The 17,438-nt window shown below is 40.3% G+C and overlaps 1 protein-coding gene across 2 annotated transcripts in view; it reads right to left on the bottom strand.

The window, feature by feature from the left end:
• Positions 1 to 16,991, bottom strand: part of PTPRZ1 (protein tyrosine phosphatase receptor type Z1) — a 186,961-nt gene extending 169,970 nt beyond the window's left edge. For both annotated transcript variants that reach the window (XM_070423798.1, XM_070423800.1), the window contains exon 1: positions 16,699 to 16,991. In XM_070423798.1, the coding sequence (XP_070279899.1) occupies positions 16,699 to 16,756 (58 nt within the window). In that variant the 5' untranslated portion in view covers positions 16,757 to 16,991. The remainder of the gene's footprint in view (positions 1 to 16,698) is intronic.
• Between the last annotated feature and the right edge of the window lie 447 nt (positions 16,992 to 17,438).

Genomic DNA, 17,438 nt, shown 5'->3' with positions numbered 1-17,438 from the left:
CAAAATGTTGCAAGTTCAAGGCCCAGTCAGGGCACATACTTAGGTTGCGGGTTCAATCTCTGGTCCAGGTGTGTACGGGAGGCAACTGATTGATGTTTCTCTTTCACACAGATATTCTCTCTCTCTCTCAAATAAATGAACATATACTCCAGTGAAGTTTAAAAAAAAAATACACGGCATGAAATACATGCGCACACACGCACACACACACACACACACACACACACATACATGTGTACATTTATGAGAAATCTTGCAGAACTCTAAGATATATCAGGCAGAATGACTTTATCCTTTAAATAGTAAAATAGAAAAGCCAAATTTAATACTTTTGGAGTATTCATGCTAAATATTACAGTGGAAAATACATAATTTGAAATGCATTTAATCATTTTTGACTATGAAGAGAGAGCCACAATCGATACATTCTGTAGTTCTGGTGTCTCCACCAATCAGAAGTCTGTTTCCCTTCCTTTTACCAGGCAGGCACTGGGTTTTGATGAAACCAGGATACAGCTCCACTCTCACCACACCTGCCTTCTTTCTGCAGCCCTTAAATATGCCAGTTCTGGCAGAAAATGAGGCCCTTTACACTATTTTTTTCCAGTAACACTAAGTGCCATCATATAAAAAAGCAGAGCCCATGTATTTTGTAGGAAAAAAAGGTTGTGATAAAAAATTTAGGTCATCCAGGTTTTGATAGTGAAGATGAAAAAGACTTTAACGTTTATGTCTTGATACATAAAACAAGTCACCTAAGTCTCCTTTAAATAAATACTTCAAGGAGGAATCCAAGAATGATAAAATTATGATATATAACAACCACTGTAAGCTCTAAGGCATAAAAAGTAATCCAGATGTATCTCACAGAGCTGGCTGCTGAACCAATTATCAATGGCCAAAGAAAGTGTAAAAAATAGTAACTTAATAACAGTGTTCTATATTTAAAATAACAGATCCATATTTACAACACCAAGTAATAGTAACAGAGAAGTTAGAGAAAGCTGGTTGGCAGAAAGAAAGAAGGCTATTGGTGGGTAATGTATCTCATGGCTGCTATTGTGAAAGACTAAAAGGAACTTCTCTCTTAACAGTTTTAAAGCATCCTACTACTTAAAATCAAATAGAAATTAAAAATATAACCCAGGAAAAGATAAATGCAAACAGTGCATAAGGCAAAAACCAGAGCGTATGTAAAACAATTAAGATGCAAAAATAATAAATTGAAATAACACAAGATGAAGGGAAAATGTTGAAAAAATACACTGAGATTTCAGATAAAGCTAAAAACTGACCGTATGATGATTACAGGGGTCATTTAATGAAAAGTTATATGAAATGTCAAAAATAAAAAGACAGCTTAAAACATCTATGACAATGCAAACTAAAGAAAGACATAATGATATCACCCAAAATAGAATTCAAACAAAATCAAGCAAAAGGGGCGGGGGCATATTTTTAGTTATTTATTCATTCAACAAATATTTACTGAGCACTATTCTGTGCCAGACACTGTGCTGGGGTGTGGAGCTAGTGAGTGAATAAACCCACAAACCCTCATTGCATTAGGTTCTAATAGAGATAGAGAATAACATAATTTAAAAATGCATATAAGTGATAAGTACTAAAAAAGAAGGTAAATAGAGGGGGATAGAAGGCACTTGGGGGAGAGAGATGGTCACAATTTCAATATGGTGTCCAGGAAAGTCCACAATAAAAAATGTATATTGAACAAAAATCTAAGGGGATGATGGGTGGATTATAAAGGGTTATAGAAGAAGGGTATTTCAAATGGAGGGAAGAGCAAAAACACAGCCTGGAGGAGAATGAGCCTGGATGACTGAGGATTAGCAAGGAGCCCAGTGAGGCTGGGGCAGGAGGAGTGAGGGCAGGGGAGGCAGTTAGTGAAGTGCATTTGACCCTTGTACAATGTCGGGGGTTAGGGGCACCGACAGCTACACAATTAAAACCTGGCATATACATTTTGACTCCTTCAAGCTAAACTGCTCAAAGGAAGCCAGACCAGTCAGGGCTTGAGGAAAAATGTAGAGCTTTTGCCTTTTATTGTGAGTGGGACGGGAAATTGAGGAAATGCATGATCTAACTTACATTTGAACAAGATCACCCAGGTGATTCGTGAGGCAAAGCAGGGACACCCATGGGAAGCTGGAGCAATAATCCAAGTAAGAGAGGATGGAAGCTCCAACAGACGGTAGCAGTGGTTGCAGAACATAAGAAAATGCAAGCTAGGAGATGTTTGCTGATAGAGTAAATGTGGGTTGTGAGAGAGAAGGAAGAGTCAAAGATGACTTCAAGAATTTTGACCTGAGCAACATGAAGAGTGAAGTTATTTACTTAGATAAAGAAGACACAGAGTTTGGAATCTAGGAGGGAAAGCAGGGAAGCTTGGGGGTGGGAGGTAATTAACCAAGGACCTTGTATGCATATATGCATGGCCCATGGACACAGACAACGAGGTGGTGAGGGCCTGGGGCGGGGTGGGGGGGAGGTGAGGGGGCTGGAGGAGGTCAATGGGGGGAAAGGGGACATATGTGATACTTTCAACAATAAAGGATTATTAAAAAAAGAGAGAGAGAGAGACACTGGAAGTTAGGAATGGGGTTGGAGGAAGAGCAGACCAATTTTGGACCCATCAAATTTGAAAGGTATATTAAATACCTAAGTAGGCAGTTGCATATATCGCTCTAAAGTTCATATAAGAGTCTAGTCTAGAGATATACATTTGGGAGTTCTCTACGTCGAGAATATAGGGATGACAAAACCATGCAAGTAGTGTAGACAGAAAAGAGAAGTGGCCTAAGGACTGAGTCATGGGGAGGCCAGTGTTTAGAAGTTGGGAGATGAGAAGGAACCAGCAAAAGTGCTTGAGGGAGCCGGTGACGTCGGTGGCCAGTGGGACAGCCGGGAGAACCAGGCCAAGCGTGGCGTTCTGAGTCACATGAACAAAGCCGTGCCAAACAGACAAAGTGATAATTTTCAAAAGCTGCTGGTCGATCAGCAAAATGAGGACCAAGGACGTTGCCCATTGGGTGTAGCAATCTTGAGGGCACTGGTGAGATTGATGAGGGCAGTTTTTCGGAGGGGTGGAAACAGAACCCCGTTTAGAGTGGGTTCAGAGGCAAACAGGAGGAGAGCACATGGAGATGATGAATTCAGAAAACACTTCCCAAAGGTTTGGCTGGAAAGGGAAAGAGAGAAATGGGGCAGAAGGCGAGAGGATTTCTTTTTAATGGTAGAACCAACAGCATGACAAGAAACACTCGTTATTTTAACATTTAATAAGAAACACTCATTAAATGAACATCTGCTGATTAATTTGTATTATCATATGTTAAGCTAATAACTGGAAAGAAAGCATTGCTTCAGTTATGAATAGATATAACACAAAAACTAAAATTCTGCTGTTAAAGATGTCAGCGTTAGCTGTAAGCATTCACACAGAGCCTCCTGCTTCAGGATGGAAGTCCTTCCAAAGTCACACACAGAACTCTCACCCACATTTCCCAATATTACATTGTCCCTTCTGCTTTTGCAAATAGATAATTTATTATCAAAAATTTCTGAAGTCATAACAAGCTTTTCTGAAAACATAGGCCACACATAACTTTATGATTAATATTACCACCAAAGGACCACAACCATAATGGCTGAATTTTTCTGTAAGGCTCCGTGTAATGAATGATTAACTCATTAACTAAAATCACAAAAACCTCTTATTTTGAATGAAGAATTCATTAATTAAAATCACAAAAGCCTCTTTAAAAAGCAGGATGAAAATATTGCGTCTCTTAAAAATTAATGTTAAATTAACCCAATTCTTCTCTGTGCTCATAATTTTAAAACTTTGATCATCTAATTCATTCCCTATATAACTGTTTTAAAACCTAGTTTCCCAAAGTAGGTCCAATAGGAACGTTAATCATTGCTTAAATCTATTTGCTAATTCTGCATCAGACCAAATACCACTGCTTTTATTATATAAAAAATAGCTTTTTGAACTTTTAATAACCTAATATTCTATCAAGCATCACTATTTCAACAAGTACTCTCTTTTTCAGTGTATTTTAATTAAATATCTGAGCATTGTAATTCTTTTCCTCTTAATTTTGTATTTCTTAAATTATAATGCCTACATTTTGTTCTGGGCATATTTAACATTTCAAAATAATTTCTTAAATAATCTATTACTAAATAATAGTATAATTGACATTAAGTTAAAAAGAATGACTAATTTTTTCAATATGAGTGATTGCGTATTTTAGAGGGTCCTTTATTCTAGTATAACCAGGACAAGTTTTCCTCAATTCAACTTCCTTTCTTGGTTATTTGCAGAATTGGGAAGTTACAGAGGTCTGCAAATAATTTCTATTTGCCTATTAATCTCATATATATTTAAACTCTTTTTATTGACTAGAATACTGACTTCTATAATATTTCACTGAACATTTGCCTCATCTTGATAGACTTGATTTTAGCAATCTGTTTTTTCATAATCTCTTCATATTTTACATATCTTATTGTGAGCCATCCAGCTACACTGTAAACCAGTTCAGAAGCCCAAAGAGAAGAAACTAAGGTTTTTGTCACAAAACTTGGTTTTAGAATGTCCCTCACAGACCTCCAAGGAGGGCCAGGCATAATTCTGCTATTCTCACATTTTTTGAGATTTTAAGTATCAAGAACACTGGCTCTCTTTTCCAAGTAAAATAGCTTTTACGCTACAAATCTAAAACTTAGGCTGTTCAAAATTTTAAAGCACTGGACACATGATAAAATGCAGACAATAAAGCTATTGACAGCAACAGGTAACCAGTGGCTATAAAATTTACAGTGCTTTCTCCACACTTGAATCGAACAGGATCTCACGTATCTCAGATCTTGTTCTTGGTTTAAAAAAAAGGATAAAAAGAACTGAGAGAAATGCTCTTGGCTGGCCCTGCAGGGATGAGGAGGTGTTAGTGACAAGGATCCGGTATCTTTTTGTTTCATTAAAACCCTGGTTTGACAGGAAGCATAGGGAAAACTTAGCCACAGAAATGGCGCATCCGCTGTGCAGGCCAACAAGCAGAGTCTCCCACCACTACTTAGAATAAAGAAACTTATAGTCCTCTTTCTCTCATGTTTCTGGCCACAGTCATCTTTCTTCCCTTCTTCTGCATTCACTATTGTACTCTATTCCAATCGCTTAATTTTCTTTCTTAAAAGCCTGAATGCCAAGAGGAAAAGCCCTTAGAAAGTGGTCCATGAGAGTATGCCAATTCAGTTCAAAATCTATATAGACTCTTGGGTCTGTTAAAATGAGAATGTGATTTGATTGACCTACTTTTAGTTTACTTTTTTTAAAATAAGAGGGTGAACTGAATTCTAATTCTGAATGCTGGAAATGTGATCCTAAGTTCCTTACTCTGCTAAGGAGTGTGCTGAATGAGATGAGGTGGGGGCGATATTTCACATTTGACGAGATAGATCCTATTGAATTTTCTGTTCTTAAAGTGACTGGTTTGGCAGGAATTACATCCCTTGATTTATGTCACAAGTACTAATGGAGCACCTACTTTACCCGTCAGGGGTCTTTACAGACCAGGGCTTGTTGTAACAAGACCCTTTCAAGGAAGAGAGCTATGGATACAACATGAGTGATGTTTCCCTCTCTGGGGCAGGGAAACGTGATGTGTTAGAGAAGGTTTCACAGTGTGTGTAAGAGAGAACTAGGAATGCAACGGGCCACCGTCTCCAAAGGAAAAGGAAAAGCTTGAGCCAAAGTGAAGGGGCACAGGAGTGGGGGGTCAGGTCAAGTTGGACAAGTAGCCTGAGATCAGGTTTGAAGCACCTCGAATGCTCTAGTAAGAGCATCCTATGATATTAAGAGTGACATGAATTGACAGTCCTTTCCAATAATGAGTAAAAGCAAAACAAAATCCCATCTAATATTTTCTAGTTTCCACGGATGGAGACCTTATTCCTCTATTGTGTTTCATTATTGAAGTTGGTTTTTGATGAGTTTCTTTTTGAGAATTACAGAAACACACTATGTAAAAGGAAAAGCATACCAACATTTGTTGCTACAAACTTGCATAAAACTTTTTAACCTTGGCCTTAGACAAGCAATACTTTGTGCTAAGTCACTAATGACTATAGCATGTTTATTGAACTTTTTACATTATGGGAAGAGAACAGGTTGGTTTCCTAGGTTAACAAGATTTCCTAGGTTAATAGGGAATGGATGTGTTACTATTTTCATGGCTCTGTGTGTGGGTGTGTGGGTGTATGTATGTAAGTGAATGACATTTAGTGCAATGGAACTCTCCAGCTGTGTTTTGATCAACGAATAGGTGTGTATTTGGGATTTATAGATGACCGAGCAATAAGATATGTAAAATGCAAAAAACTCTTCATATAAAGATCTTGAGAGGTCCAATCAGTGGAAACACACACTCCAGCCTACAAATCCTAACTGGGATAAATGTGAACACATTTTCTCACTGAAACGGCATCGTCTGGCATGTTGGTCGATAGCAGAAGGCAATGAACAAGCACAATCACTTCCACACAAAAGTCTGTATCAATCTTTTCTTGAACTATTTTCAGGATTTTCTCCAATAACGCAATCACCCAAACAAATCTCCAGAAGACTGTGTGCTGTAGTCGCAAAGCCTCACATTTAGAAAGCCAGCACTCCCCATGGCTCATAATGGAAAACTCACGGCATGAGGTGACCTTCTGTCATCATTTAGAGAAAACCCAACCCGTCTCAGGTAAAAGGATTTATGCACCATAACCATTACCAGAGTGATTATTTGGCTAAATATCACCTTCCTTTGCCTGAATGCCATTGAGTCTGATGCATCTTCACAGCTCATCATGCTTGTAAAAATGCACTAGTTGTTTTATTTTTTTAAAATGGCAGATGCTGTAGGATTCTAATTCCAAAATGTGGAGCAGGGGGAGGAGGAGGAGAAGGAGAAGGATGGGGAGGAGGAGGAGAAAGAGAAGGAGGAGGAGAGAGTGCTGCCATCTTGAAAAGCTCCCATCAAACAGGGAACTGGAATATTTTCTTTTTTTTTAAAAAAAAAAGATGGCTATTTTTTCATTTCAGGGAATGGAGGGGTTAGTATAAATTTTTGAATAAATTACCTAGGAACAAGGAAGCATCTTGTGTTTTCTTGATTTCTTCTGCCAAGAATACTAAATAGCTAAAATGTAATGAAAGATAAGGAAGAATATAAGTTGGAATCACAGGCAAGAGGGATACTCTCTTGTGGGATGGATGATGCCCAGATTGTACTGCATCTTAAAGGATATACTAGTAAAGGCAACATGTTCTAGCCATTCTTGACTAATTAAAATTTATTTCATTATCTGTGCTTCTTCCCGTAAATCAATTTTGAAGACATCATTGACATCCATGTCTAAAATTCTTGCCCCATTTTGATAAACTTTTACCTAAGAATCATAGGCATATCAACCCAGTCTTTGAAATCTTAGCACCAAGTGTTTATCTTTGCAATAAAACAGCAGCTGCCACCACCAAAAATTAAACTTTGCATTGGAACAGACATAACTATGGAAATTATGTGACATTTTCTTAGTAGTAAGTGTTGAACAGAACATACAGGATGAGTGTTTTAACAAATATGTTGCTTATATATCTTGCTATTTACACTACTATTTTCAATGTGGTAGGGTATGTAGGTGAAGTAAATGCATTTCAGACTAAAGATGCAAAACCAAACCAACTTCTGTATTGAAGCTTCTCTTTGGGTGAGTAATCTGAAATGAGTAATAAATATAAGCTTATCCTTTTGTTTCTGTATATAGCAAAAATAAGGGAGGAGGAACAAAAGGGGCTTAAATTATTAAATGAAACAGTAAATGTCCCATGTTCAAAAGGAGCAAGTGCTGCTCATATGCTCACAGAGATATTTTTTAAATGAATTCGCATCTTTATTTTGTCTGTCCTTTTTATGACTTTCTACAGACTTAAAATCTGATTCATATAATCTAACATTTATTTCATTCTTCTCTATTCTGGTAGACTCCCACCAGGGTTCATTTTATATCTGTAGCAAAATTAACTCCTGAAAGAGAAAAATGATTGAAGTCCAGCACAGTGCTAAGCAAACAGTAGCTGTTCAATGAGGACCTGGTGAAATGAGTTCTATTGATCTCAACTGGACTCAACCCCTCTGAGAGGCACAGAACTGTATTCAGGTCACAGGAAGAAGACCTTCTTCCTCTCCTTTCTTTATGTGGGAAGCAGGAAAAAGACAGGCTCAAAATATCCAGCATAAGTCCTACCATTAAGCTTAATTTTTCTAAAGGATATAATCTTATCATTAGAATGCTCGAAATAAGGAACTATCAATTTTGAGAAGCAGAAAACATATATCCTTATATATTAATTGTGCGTATATATGCATATATGTAAGTATACATATGCAGTTACATATAAAATACTTATATAAATATATATTATACATGCATATTACCTGTCATTTCCCCACTTTGTAAGCCATCAAGGGCAAATTTATCATAATCAAATATTACTCTTGAAGAATCCATTCAGCCATACTTCTTAAATATCAAATTCTTGCATACAGCTCTTAATAGCACAATATAGTTACCTTTCTTCATTACACAAGGAAAAATATGCTTGCATTCTCTTTCCTAAACTTAATTTATTTATTTATTAATTTACCACTTAATTAATTTACCACTTCATATATCCTTAACGTATATTGTGACATACATAATGTATATTGAAACTAATGCCCTTTCCTCCAACAGTGAGCCCTGCCTACACACACTGCGGGGTCTACACCCAACTCTGTCTCCTGGAAACCTTCCCAAGGTGAATCCAGTTTACACTCCCGTACCACTCACACCTCCGTATTCTGCAAACTCTGCTATGTATGCGAGATCTTTATGGATGGATCTCTCTCTTGCAAAGGATTAGCAAACCACTAGAGGAATAGTCTCTCTCAGGAAATATTTATCATATGGGAGGTGCTCAACAAAGACTCACTAAATTGATTTGTGCTTGTGTCCTCACTGTTAGTGATTAAGGATATTAACATAGTTACTTGAACCATCTGAAAAAGTTCTACATTAACTTTTAAATGGAGCTATTAGTAATTTTCAAATATAATAAAAAACAAATAGCCTAGACCTGATGAATATGTTATTTTAAGAAATACACACAAATCAATTGCTGAAATAAAAAATATGGTTGTATTTTATACCTATTACATAACAAAACAGTAAGTTTGATTCTAGCAACTTATGCATGGAGAAAGAAAATAAACAAGACAAATGGATAGCAAGAATATGTGTCACTGACAAAACTAAATATATTATGTGCCTATATTGCACCTGGGACTCCCATTTCAGAGGCTGGTTCACGTATCCATCCATCTGCTGACAGACTTAAATCTTTGGACCAACTCCAAGACTATCTGGCCTCCTGAAGTTCCTCTGGCTTGCAAAGACTATGAGGTCAGCCACTATAGTCCACACTCCTCCTTCTAGGATTACTCTGACACTGAAACTGCCTTAAGAAGAGGAGATGCATCCTAGCTGGTTTGGCTCAGTGGATAGAGGGCCAGCCTGCAGACCAAAGGGTCCTGGGTTTGATTCCAGTCAAGGGCATGTACCTTGGTTGAAGGCTCCTCCCCAGCCTGGCCCTGAAGGCAACCGAATTGATGTGTTTCTCTCACACCAATGTTTCTCTCTGTCTTTTCCTCTCTCTTCCACTCTCCCTAAAAGATCAATGGAAAAATATCTTCAGGTAAGGAAGAAGAAGAAGAAGAAGAAGAGGAAGAGGAAGAGGAAGAGGAAGAGGATGAAGGAGGAGGAGGAGGAGAAGAAGAAGGAGAGAGGAGGAAGAAGAGGGGAAGGAGGAGGAGGAGGAGGAGGAGGAGGAACAACAACAGAAAGGGATGGGAAGCTTTCCAGAACCTTTGTTCTGTGGCACTAGCTTTGTTTTAGGATAGCACAAAACTTGCAAATATCTCTACTTACTAGTAAGAAAAATGAACTAAGATTAGTAGTATCACAAGGTTAACCTAGATTTGTGTTCTTTAAACCCTGGCTGTAGTCTGTAATCACCTGGGGAATTTTAGGAAAACATCTCTGTCTGGGCCCTGTACCCACACATGTATTGGATCCACGTGGGGCCCCAGACATTAGTATGTTTTAAAAGTTCCAAAGGTGTTTCAGTCAGCTCAGGCTGCTATAATAAGATACCATAAAACGAGTGGCTTAAACAACAGACATTTATTTCTCACTAGAGGCCCTGTGCAAGAATTCGTTCATGGGTGGGATCTGGCTGGCCCCACCCCTGATCAGGGATGTGGGGGCAATTGGGAGCGGGGCCAGCTGGGAGGAGGGGCCGTAGGCGGTTGGCTGGCCAGCCCCACCCCCTGGTCAAGTTCCTGGTGGAACTCCCAATTGAGAGGATGACTTGCATATTAGCCTTTTATTATACAGGATAGTTCTGGATAATGGGAAGTCCAGGATCAAGGAGCAGGCATATTTGGTTCTGGATAGGCCTGGAGAGGCCTCTCTCCCTGGCTTACAGACAGCTGCTGTCTCACTGTATTCTCACAGAAGGCTCTGGTCTCTCTTTCTCTTCTATAGGGACACTGATCCCATTACGGGGGGCTCCACTCTTATGACCTCCTCTAGAACGAATTACCTCCCCAAGGCCCCACCTCCAAATCCCAACACAGTGGGAATAGGGTTTCAACATAGGAATGATGGGAAGAGACATAACACCAAGCAATTAACGCCAAGCAATTACAAAGCGCATCGAGGATTGAGAACCATTGACCTAGATAAATGGTTGTCAATCTTTATTTGCACTGAAACAAACATGACAGTGATATCGCATGTGTAATGCACTCCTGTGGGCAGACCAAGATTCTGCACAATTCTGTATCCCATTCAAGAAAATGTGTAAGAATGCAAGAGGGTAAAAGCGTAATTACAGACATAATTTGTACTCTAATGACAACGTAACTTAAAATCATGGTGAAAATCTAGAAAGTTCCTTATGTCTGGCCAGCATTTTGTTATTATGAGCACACAATCAGGACTCTGATCTCTGCTAAAAGAGGTCATTTTAAACAACAACAGTGTTTTTTCCCCCTCTTCAAAGTTCTGAATTAATAAGTTCAGAGAAAAAGTCTAGTATCAATCTCCATCTTTAAGTAAATATATCAAAGCTTTAGGATTCAAGAAATAAGCAGTCCAGTCAGTGACAGTGAAAGAACAGAAAAAGTATGCAGTCAATGCTGTCGGGGAAATCAGAGAAAGAAAGAAAGACTATTCTACAAGCGTGGGAGAGTAACTGTACTTGTTGTTATGAATATTTTAACAGAAAATCCTTCTTTCCTACCAATTAATGCATTATTCTTTCCAAATATATAAAGACTATATTTCTAAGGAAACTTGTAAAAAAATTATCTCCTGCCAATGTGTATAATGTGTACATAAATTGATTCATGTTTGTTGAATGAGATCAGAAAGTTTACATTAACCAGGACTTTAAATACTTTCATTTACTTTCATATATGTGTGCAAATATGAAAAGAAAAAAAAAGACAACTTGCCCATTTTAACACATTAGAATTTTTAGGCAAAAAGAAATGTTAACACAACTTTTAAAAATTATGTTAATTACAAAGCTCCCCAAATTATATCATAATGAGATGTTTTTAAATAATGGTATCAAACACCATCAATATCCTCCCTATCAAATTCTTCATCAAGATGCTGGGCAATGCTGAGGGTTTTTTAAATCTTAAATTCATGCTTAAAGGAAGTGAAGATGAAGATCAATGGCCACCAAAAAACAAACAAACATGAGAAAGAAAGGAATGGGAGAAAGGAGAAAATAAAGCAAAGATCCTAAAAGAGGACCAAGTCTTTTTTTTCTGTTTTTAACTCCTCTAAGGATTTCTAACTCATCCCACACCCAGTTCCGTTTGGATTCAACTCAATTCAAATATGTGCTTAATATCTGCTATGTGCAGGGCTAAGCTAGGTGTAGCATGTCATCTCTGGGATTAATGCTAAAACTAGAGACAAATTGCAAAAGCATGCATATCCATGTAATAACTGTACTTCCTGTCCTTCATCTGCTTTGCAGAACTGCTTTGGCCACCACCTCCTGCAGCCAGCTTAACTGGAGGAGACTTAATCCAATATGATGGCTTTTGACTGACTAAAAACACAGTCTTCATGGGCTCAAGACACTTCATTTTACATTACTGACCACCCCTCACCCCGACTGCCCTCTCCTCCCTAACAGGTAAACATGAGTATATACACAGTCACATGCACACACCCGCCCAGGCACATACAATGTCTTGATGCCCTGCTCCCTGGGCCATATCCAAGCTTCATTAGTGCCAACTCACCTAGAATTCAACCTTCACTCAAAGGTTAACCACGGGAGCTCCATTTTTAAGACACAGGTAGTGTCTGGATCTAGGTGGTGCTTGTGGGCCTTTCTGGGAGAATCAAAGAATGTGAAGATTAGGTGCCAGAGTGGCATTAAAGATGGATGGCTCAAAGTGAACAGTGACCTAACTCTCGGGTAGGGGTCAGAATCCAAAGAAGGAAATGTCAGATGAGATGGACCCATCTCAACAGCAAAAAGCTACTGCTGTCTAAGAACCTTCACAGTTCTTTTTCTCTATGGCCCGTACATTAAATTTTTACCAAGTACCTACTATAGGTTCTCAGTCCAAGGATCCTAAGTCCAAGGGTGAATGAAATACTTTCTTTGGCCTCAAGGAGCTAGTCTAGAGGGGGAGATAAGAGAGATACACTACAAAATGATACAGTGAATGCTAAAACCCATCATGGATGATGTGCTGTGGGAACAGAGCACTCACTTCTGAACTAAGAGCTAATCTCTCCCCTTTAACACCAGTCTACTAGTATAGAGGCCACAGAGTGGCTACTGAACTCTTCACTACTAAAGCTCTAGCACCGAGCCCCCACCCCCTTTAACAATAATATTTAAACATTTACATTTTGTGTACCTTGCACGGCTATAACTCAATTCAAAGATCCTGAATTCTCATTAGTGCAAAGGAACTATTCCTTAAAAGCTCTTAAAACAGTTACCTCTCCTCTCTGACTCACAGTTAAGCCTCCTTACAGGAAAGCCACCGCAGCTTTTCCCATTACCTGTTCAGTGGGTCAAGATTAAATAATAATTAGAGTCATATAGTCATCGCATTAGTTCTCCACCTAGTAGCACACCTCTCAATTATTTTAGAGAGGGTCCAAATTCACTTAGGGGATTATCTTAGAGTCATCTTTAAGTTCCGCCTCTCTTATTAAGAATCTCTAGCATTAAATGTGTTACTCGTGTAATTTTTAAAAAATAATATTAAGTCAGGTATCAGAAATCAAATCCACAGTAAAAACTTGTTAATAATCTGGATACTATGCTAACATTTACATGTCAAACTAGCTCAGAAGTTGTCAAAGTGCGGACCTGAACCTAGCATCAGCATATCCTGGGAATCTGTTAGATGTGGATTCTCAAGCCCCACCCCGTCCCTACCGAATCAGAAACTCTTCAGGGTGGGCCCTGAAATCTGTGTTTTATGTTTTTCTGGTGATTCTGATGCACACTAAAGTTTGAGAACTGTGATCTAGCTAGTTGGCAAAAACAGTTCAGGCCACAGGCCAATCTTAACAGAATAGTCCAAGTAGATGAACTCACAACATATTTAACACCCACCCCCCACCCCCAAATAAAAAACAACAACCGCCATGACGTTTCTCTTTAGTCCCTGGTAATAATTTGGGAAAAAAAATTGTTTCAGTCTAAATAGTCTAATGATATTTTGTTTGTGTTCTGAAGTTATTTGAAAGATACAATTGGTCTATATGTTCATTCAAAACACCAGAATATTTTGGACAAAAAGTGATAAGGTCATTTTGATAGTCTTCATTGCTAATAATGAAAGCATTAGTGAATTCTACAAATTGTTACAGATAATGGTAAGAATGGCAGCCTAACATTCAAATTGTCCCGGAGCTGTGACCAGGCGCTGCTGGCCTCAACAGGTAGACGGCTCATGAGCATCTATTACCTGTGCGAGGTCTCTTGTTGGCTTCCAGGGCACTGAAGATGAGTAACAAACACATTCACAGATACCAGAGTAGATGTTAAGGCAGTGATGGCGAACCTTTTGAGCTCGGCGTGTCAGCATTTTGAAAAACCCTAACTTAACTCTGGTGCCCTGTCACATATAGAAATTTTTTGATATTTGCAACCATAGTAAAACAAAGACTTATATTTTTGATATTTATTTTATATATTTAAATGCCCTTTAACAAAGAAAAATCAACCAAAAAAATGAGTTCGCGTGTCACCTCTGACACACGTGTCATAGGTTCGCCATCACTGTGTTAAGGGAAAGATAACTGAAGTGGAGGCTGAGTCAAGATCCTCATCAGATTTGAGGTTGTAAAGACCCGTAGGTCAGCCTGTAGGCAACACTGTAAAAGGCCAACTTTGTTAAAATGGAGAAAGGATAATAAAGGAGTCAACTGCCAGTCTAAAAAAAATCCACACAAAAGACACCCCACCCAATGTGAATCCTAAAACAGGCTTACATTCTAATCTATAGCATCACATACACGTGTGCTACTCTTAAACAATTAATTTAATCCTTTACAATCTAACATCATCAAAGCATTAAAGAAAATATCCAATAAGCTAAAATCTAAATAACCAAAAGCAACCAGCTACAAATTATGTTTTATTAAGAATTTGCAAAATGTGGCCTATTGGAATGGGATATCATTCAGCCACAAAAAGGAATGAAGTACTGATACAGGCTACAGCACGGAAGAATCTTGAAAACATTATGCTAAGTGAATGAAGCCAGCCCCCAAAGGCCACATGTTATATGACTCCATTTATATGAAATACTCATAGAGAGAAATCTATAGAAGAAAAAGCACATTAGAAGTTTCCAGGGCTGGGGTCAAGAGAATGAGGAATGACTGTTAATGGAGTTTATGTGAGAGGTGATAAAAATGTTATAATTAGATAGCAGTGATGGTTGTTCAACTTTGTGAAAACACCCAAAACTACTGAATTGTGCACTTTAAAAAGATGAATTGTATGCCATGTGAATTATACCTCAATTAAAAAAAAATTCATAGTATACTCAGGGGATGCGGTTTGGAAGGCATACAAAGCAGTATTCTCTCAGTTATTTCTATACTGCAGTGAGATGTACTTTAAATAATGATCTAAGTACCAAGGGGATCTGGCTTTGTTGTTAAAACAGATCTACAGAGGAAATGTACATTCAACAGGTGTGTATCTGATGACCACAACACTTAGGAAAGATGTCTTCCCCTCTCCAGAGTCAACTGTATGATGCTAGAGAAAACCAGGACCAGAATCCCCTGCAAGTCTTAAATGCCACTGTGAGCATCACATCACCCCTGAGTACTTCCATAAAGCTTTTGGGATTTATATTATGACCATGTATCTGGGGGGAGGGGGTGTTGGCAGTTATCAGCATGTTTGCAGTACAATTCTAGCTAGTTAGGATATGAAATTATTTTTTCTTGTAAATGTGACTGTGCCAAGAACAGCACCATCTATTGGATGAAAATGTAGGTTAATATTTACTTTAATATGAACAATCTAAACATTTAAAAAAGTATTATCCTCTAACTAAAGAGAGTATGTGCACCCATAAATGGAGGTATGCTTTCCAACTTCCAAGTGCATGCCTCCACACCTATTATAGTCCATCAGAATAGCAAATCTTTCTAAAGGAAAAAAAAAGACATTTTTTAATAAAATGCAAAAAAAAAGTCCAATCTTACAATTCTTCTGGAAAATGGCAACTGACTGGCTCCTTCTGAGTGCAACTCCAGTATGAAATACTGGAACCTAAAAGGTGGTGGATGAAAGATGAATCCACGAATAAACAGATCAACCAGCAGCTCTCCTCTCCTCTGACTTTGGCACCAGTGGCGGAAGGCTGACAGAGATTTTGATTGAAACTTTTTTTTAAAAGTAACTGCCTAGACTTGAATGTGACTAAATTAAAAGTATGATAAAACACTGAAAAGTCGGGTTGGTGCTTGTTCCTGTTACTACCTTTCAGGCATTGTGTGTGTGTGGGGGGGGGGGGGGGTGAGTGTGAGTGTGTGTGTGTGTGTGAGTGTGTGTGTGTGTAATGCGCATCAGGCACGTGTATTTTTCATTCACGCCCATAATATCCGTAGCATGAACTTAACACCAGAATCGCGGTGTAGCACGCAGCCCCTCACCACGGTTATATTTATGGTTGCATTTATCTTCTTATGTGTACCGAACGAAAAGGCTCTTTCCACACTTTGCAAAATAAGAGGAGAGAGGCGGTGAGGACAGGGGCAGTGGTCGCCCGGCGTGTCCCCCCCGCGGGTGGGGGTATGAACCCCCCGCGGGCGGAGGGAAGGTGCGGAGGTGAGAGGTGGGGAGGCGCATTCTCCCCGCCGCTGACACCCTGTGGCATCCCGGCCCCCGGCCCTTTTCCCTCCTCGCTACTCGGCGGCGGCGAGGGCGAGTACCTAACGCTCTGAAATACCCCCACCTGTGCCCCAGGGTCCCCGAAAGAACCCCACCGAGGTCTCATCACTCACCCAGGCGGCAGACACAGAGGAGCTGAATGAAAGCGAGGACGCGCGTGAGGAGGAGCATTTCCAGGCGATCCGGGGGGCCCCGCCACGCGGCCGCTCAGCTTCTCGGGGCGCAGAGGGAGGGAACGCGAAGGGAATGTTTTCTCCTCCAGCATATAGATGTGTAGATTGATGTGAGATTGTGTGTGTGTGTGTGAGAGAGAGAGAGAGAGAGAGAGAGAGAGAGAGAAAGAGAGAGAACGCGTGGTGGTGGTCGTGGGAACGGGAGCCACTAGCCGAGGCGCATGTCGGCCAGCGGGCGGGCGGGCGGGCGGGAGTCCGTCTCCTTCTCCTTCTCCGGCTGCGGCGACCCAGGTCTGAGCGCTCGGAGCGCAGAGGCGCGGGTGTGGCGGGTGCGCGCCGGGCCGGGCTGTGCGCGCCGCCGCAGGACCGGGGCGGAGGCGGGGGAGGGGGCGGAGGCGGGGGAGGGGGCGGAGGCGGGGGAGGGGGCGGCGGGGGCGGGGAAGGGGGAGGGGGGGGCGGGGGAGGCGGGGGGGCGGGGGCGCACCGCCTTGCCGGGTGGCTGGGAACTCGCCGCGGGCCGGGGTTCCGCGTGATGGTGGGCGGAGGGGCGCGGCTGTCGCTCAGGGTCCGGGTCCCAAGGTAACGAGTCCCATGGCGACACCCCTGGCCCCGCCCCGGCAGTGGCTGCCCGGTGCTGAAGTTGGTGGGACCCGCTGGGGTTTAGAATCTTCGCGGAGTAA

Source organism: Myotis yumanensis, unplaced genomic scaffold (assembly GCF_028538775.1).
Source record: "Myotis yumanensis isolate MYYU_CA2020_CCGP unplaced genomic scaffold, mMyoYum1.0.hap1 SCAF_9, whole genome shotgun sequence".
Taxonomy (NCBI): domain Eukaryota; kingdom Metazoa; phylum Chordata; class Mammalia; order Chiroptera; family Vespertilionidae; genus Myotis; species Myotis yumanensis.
This window is presented reverse-complemented; position numbering and strand designations above follow the sequence as displayed.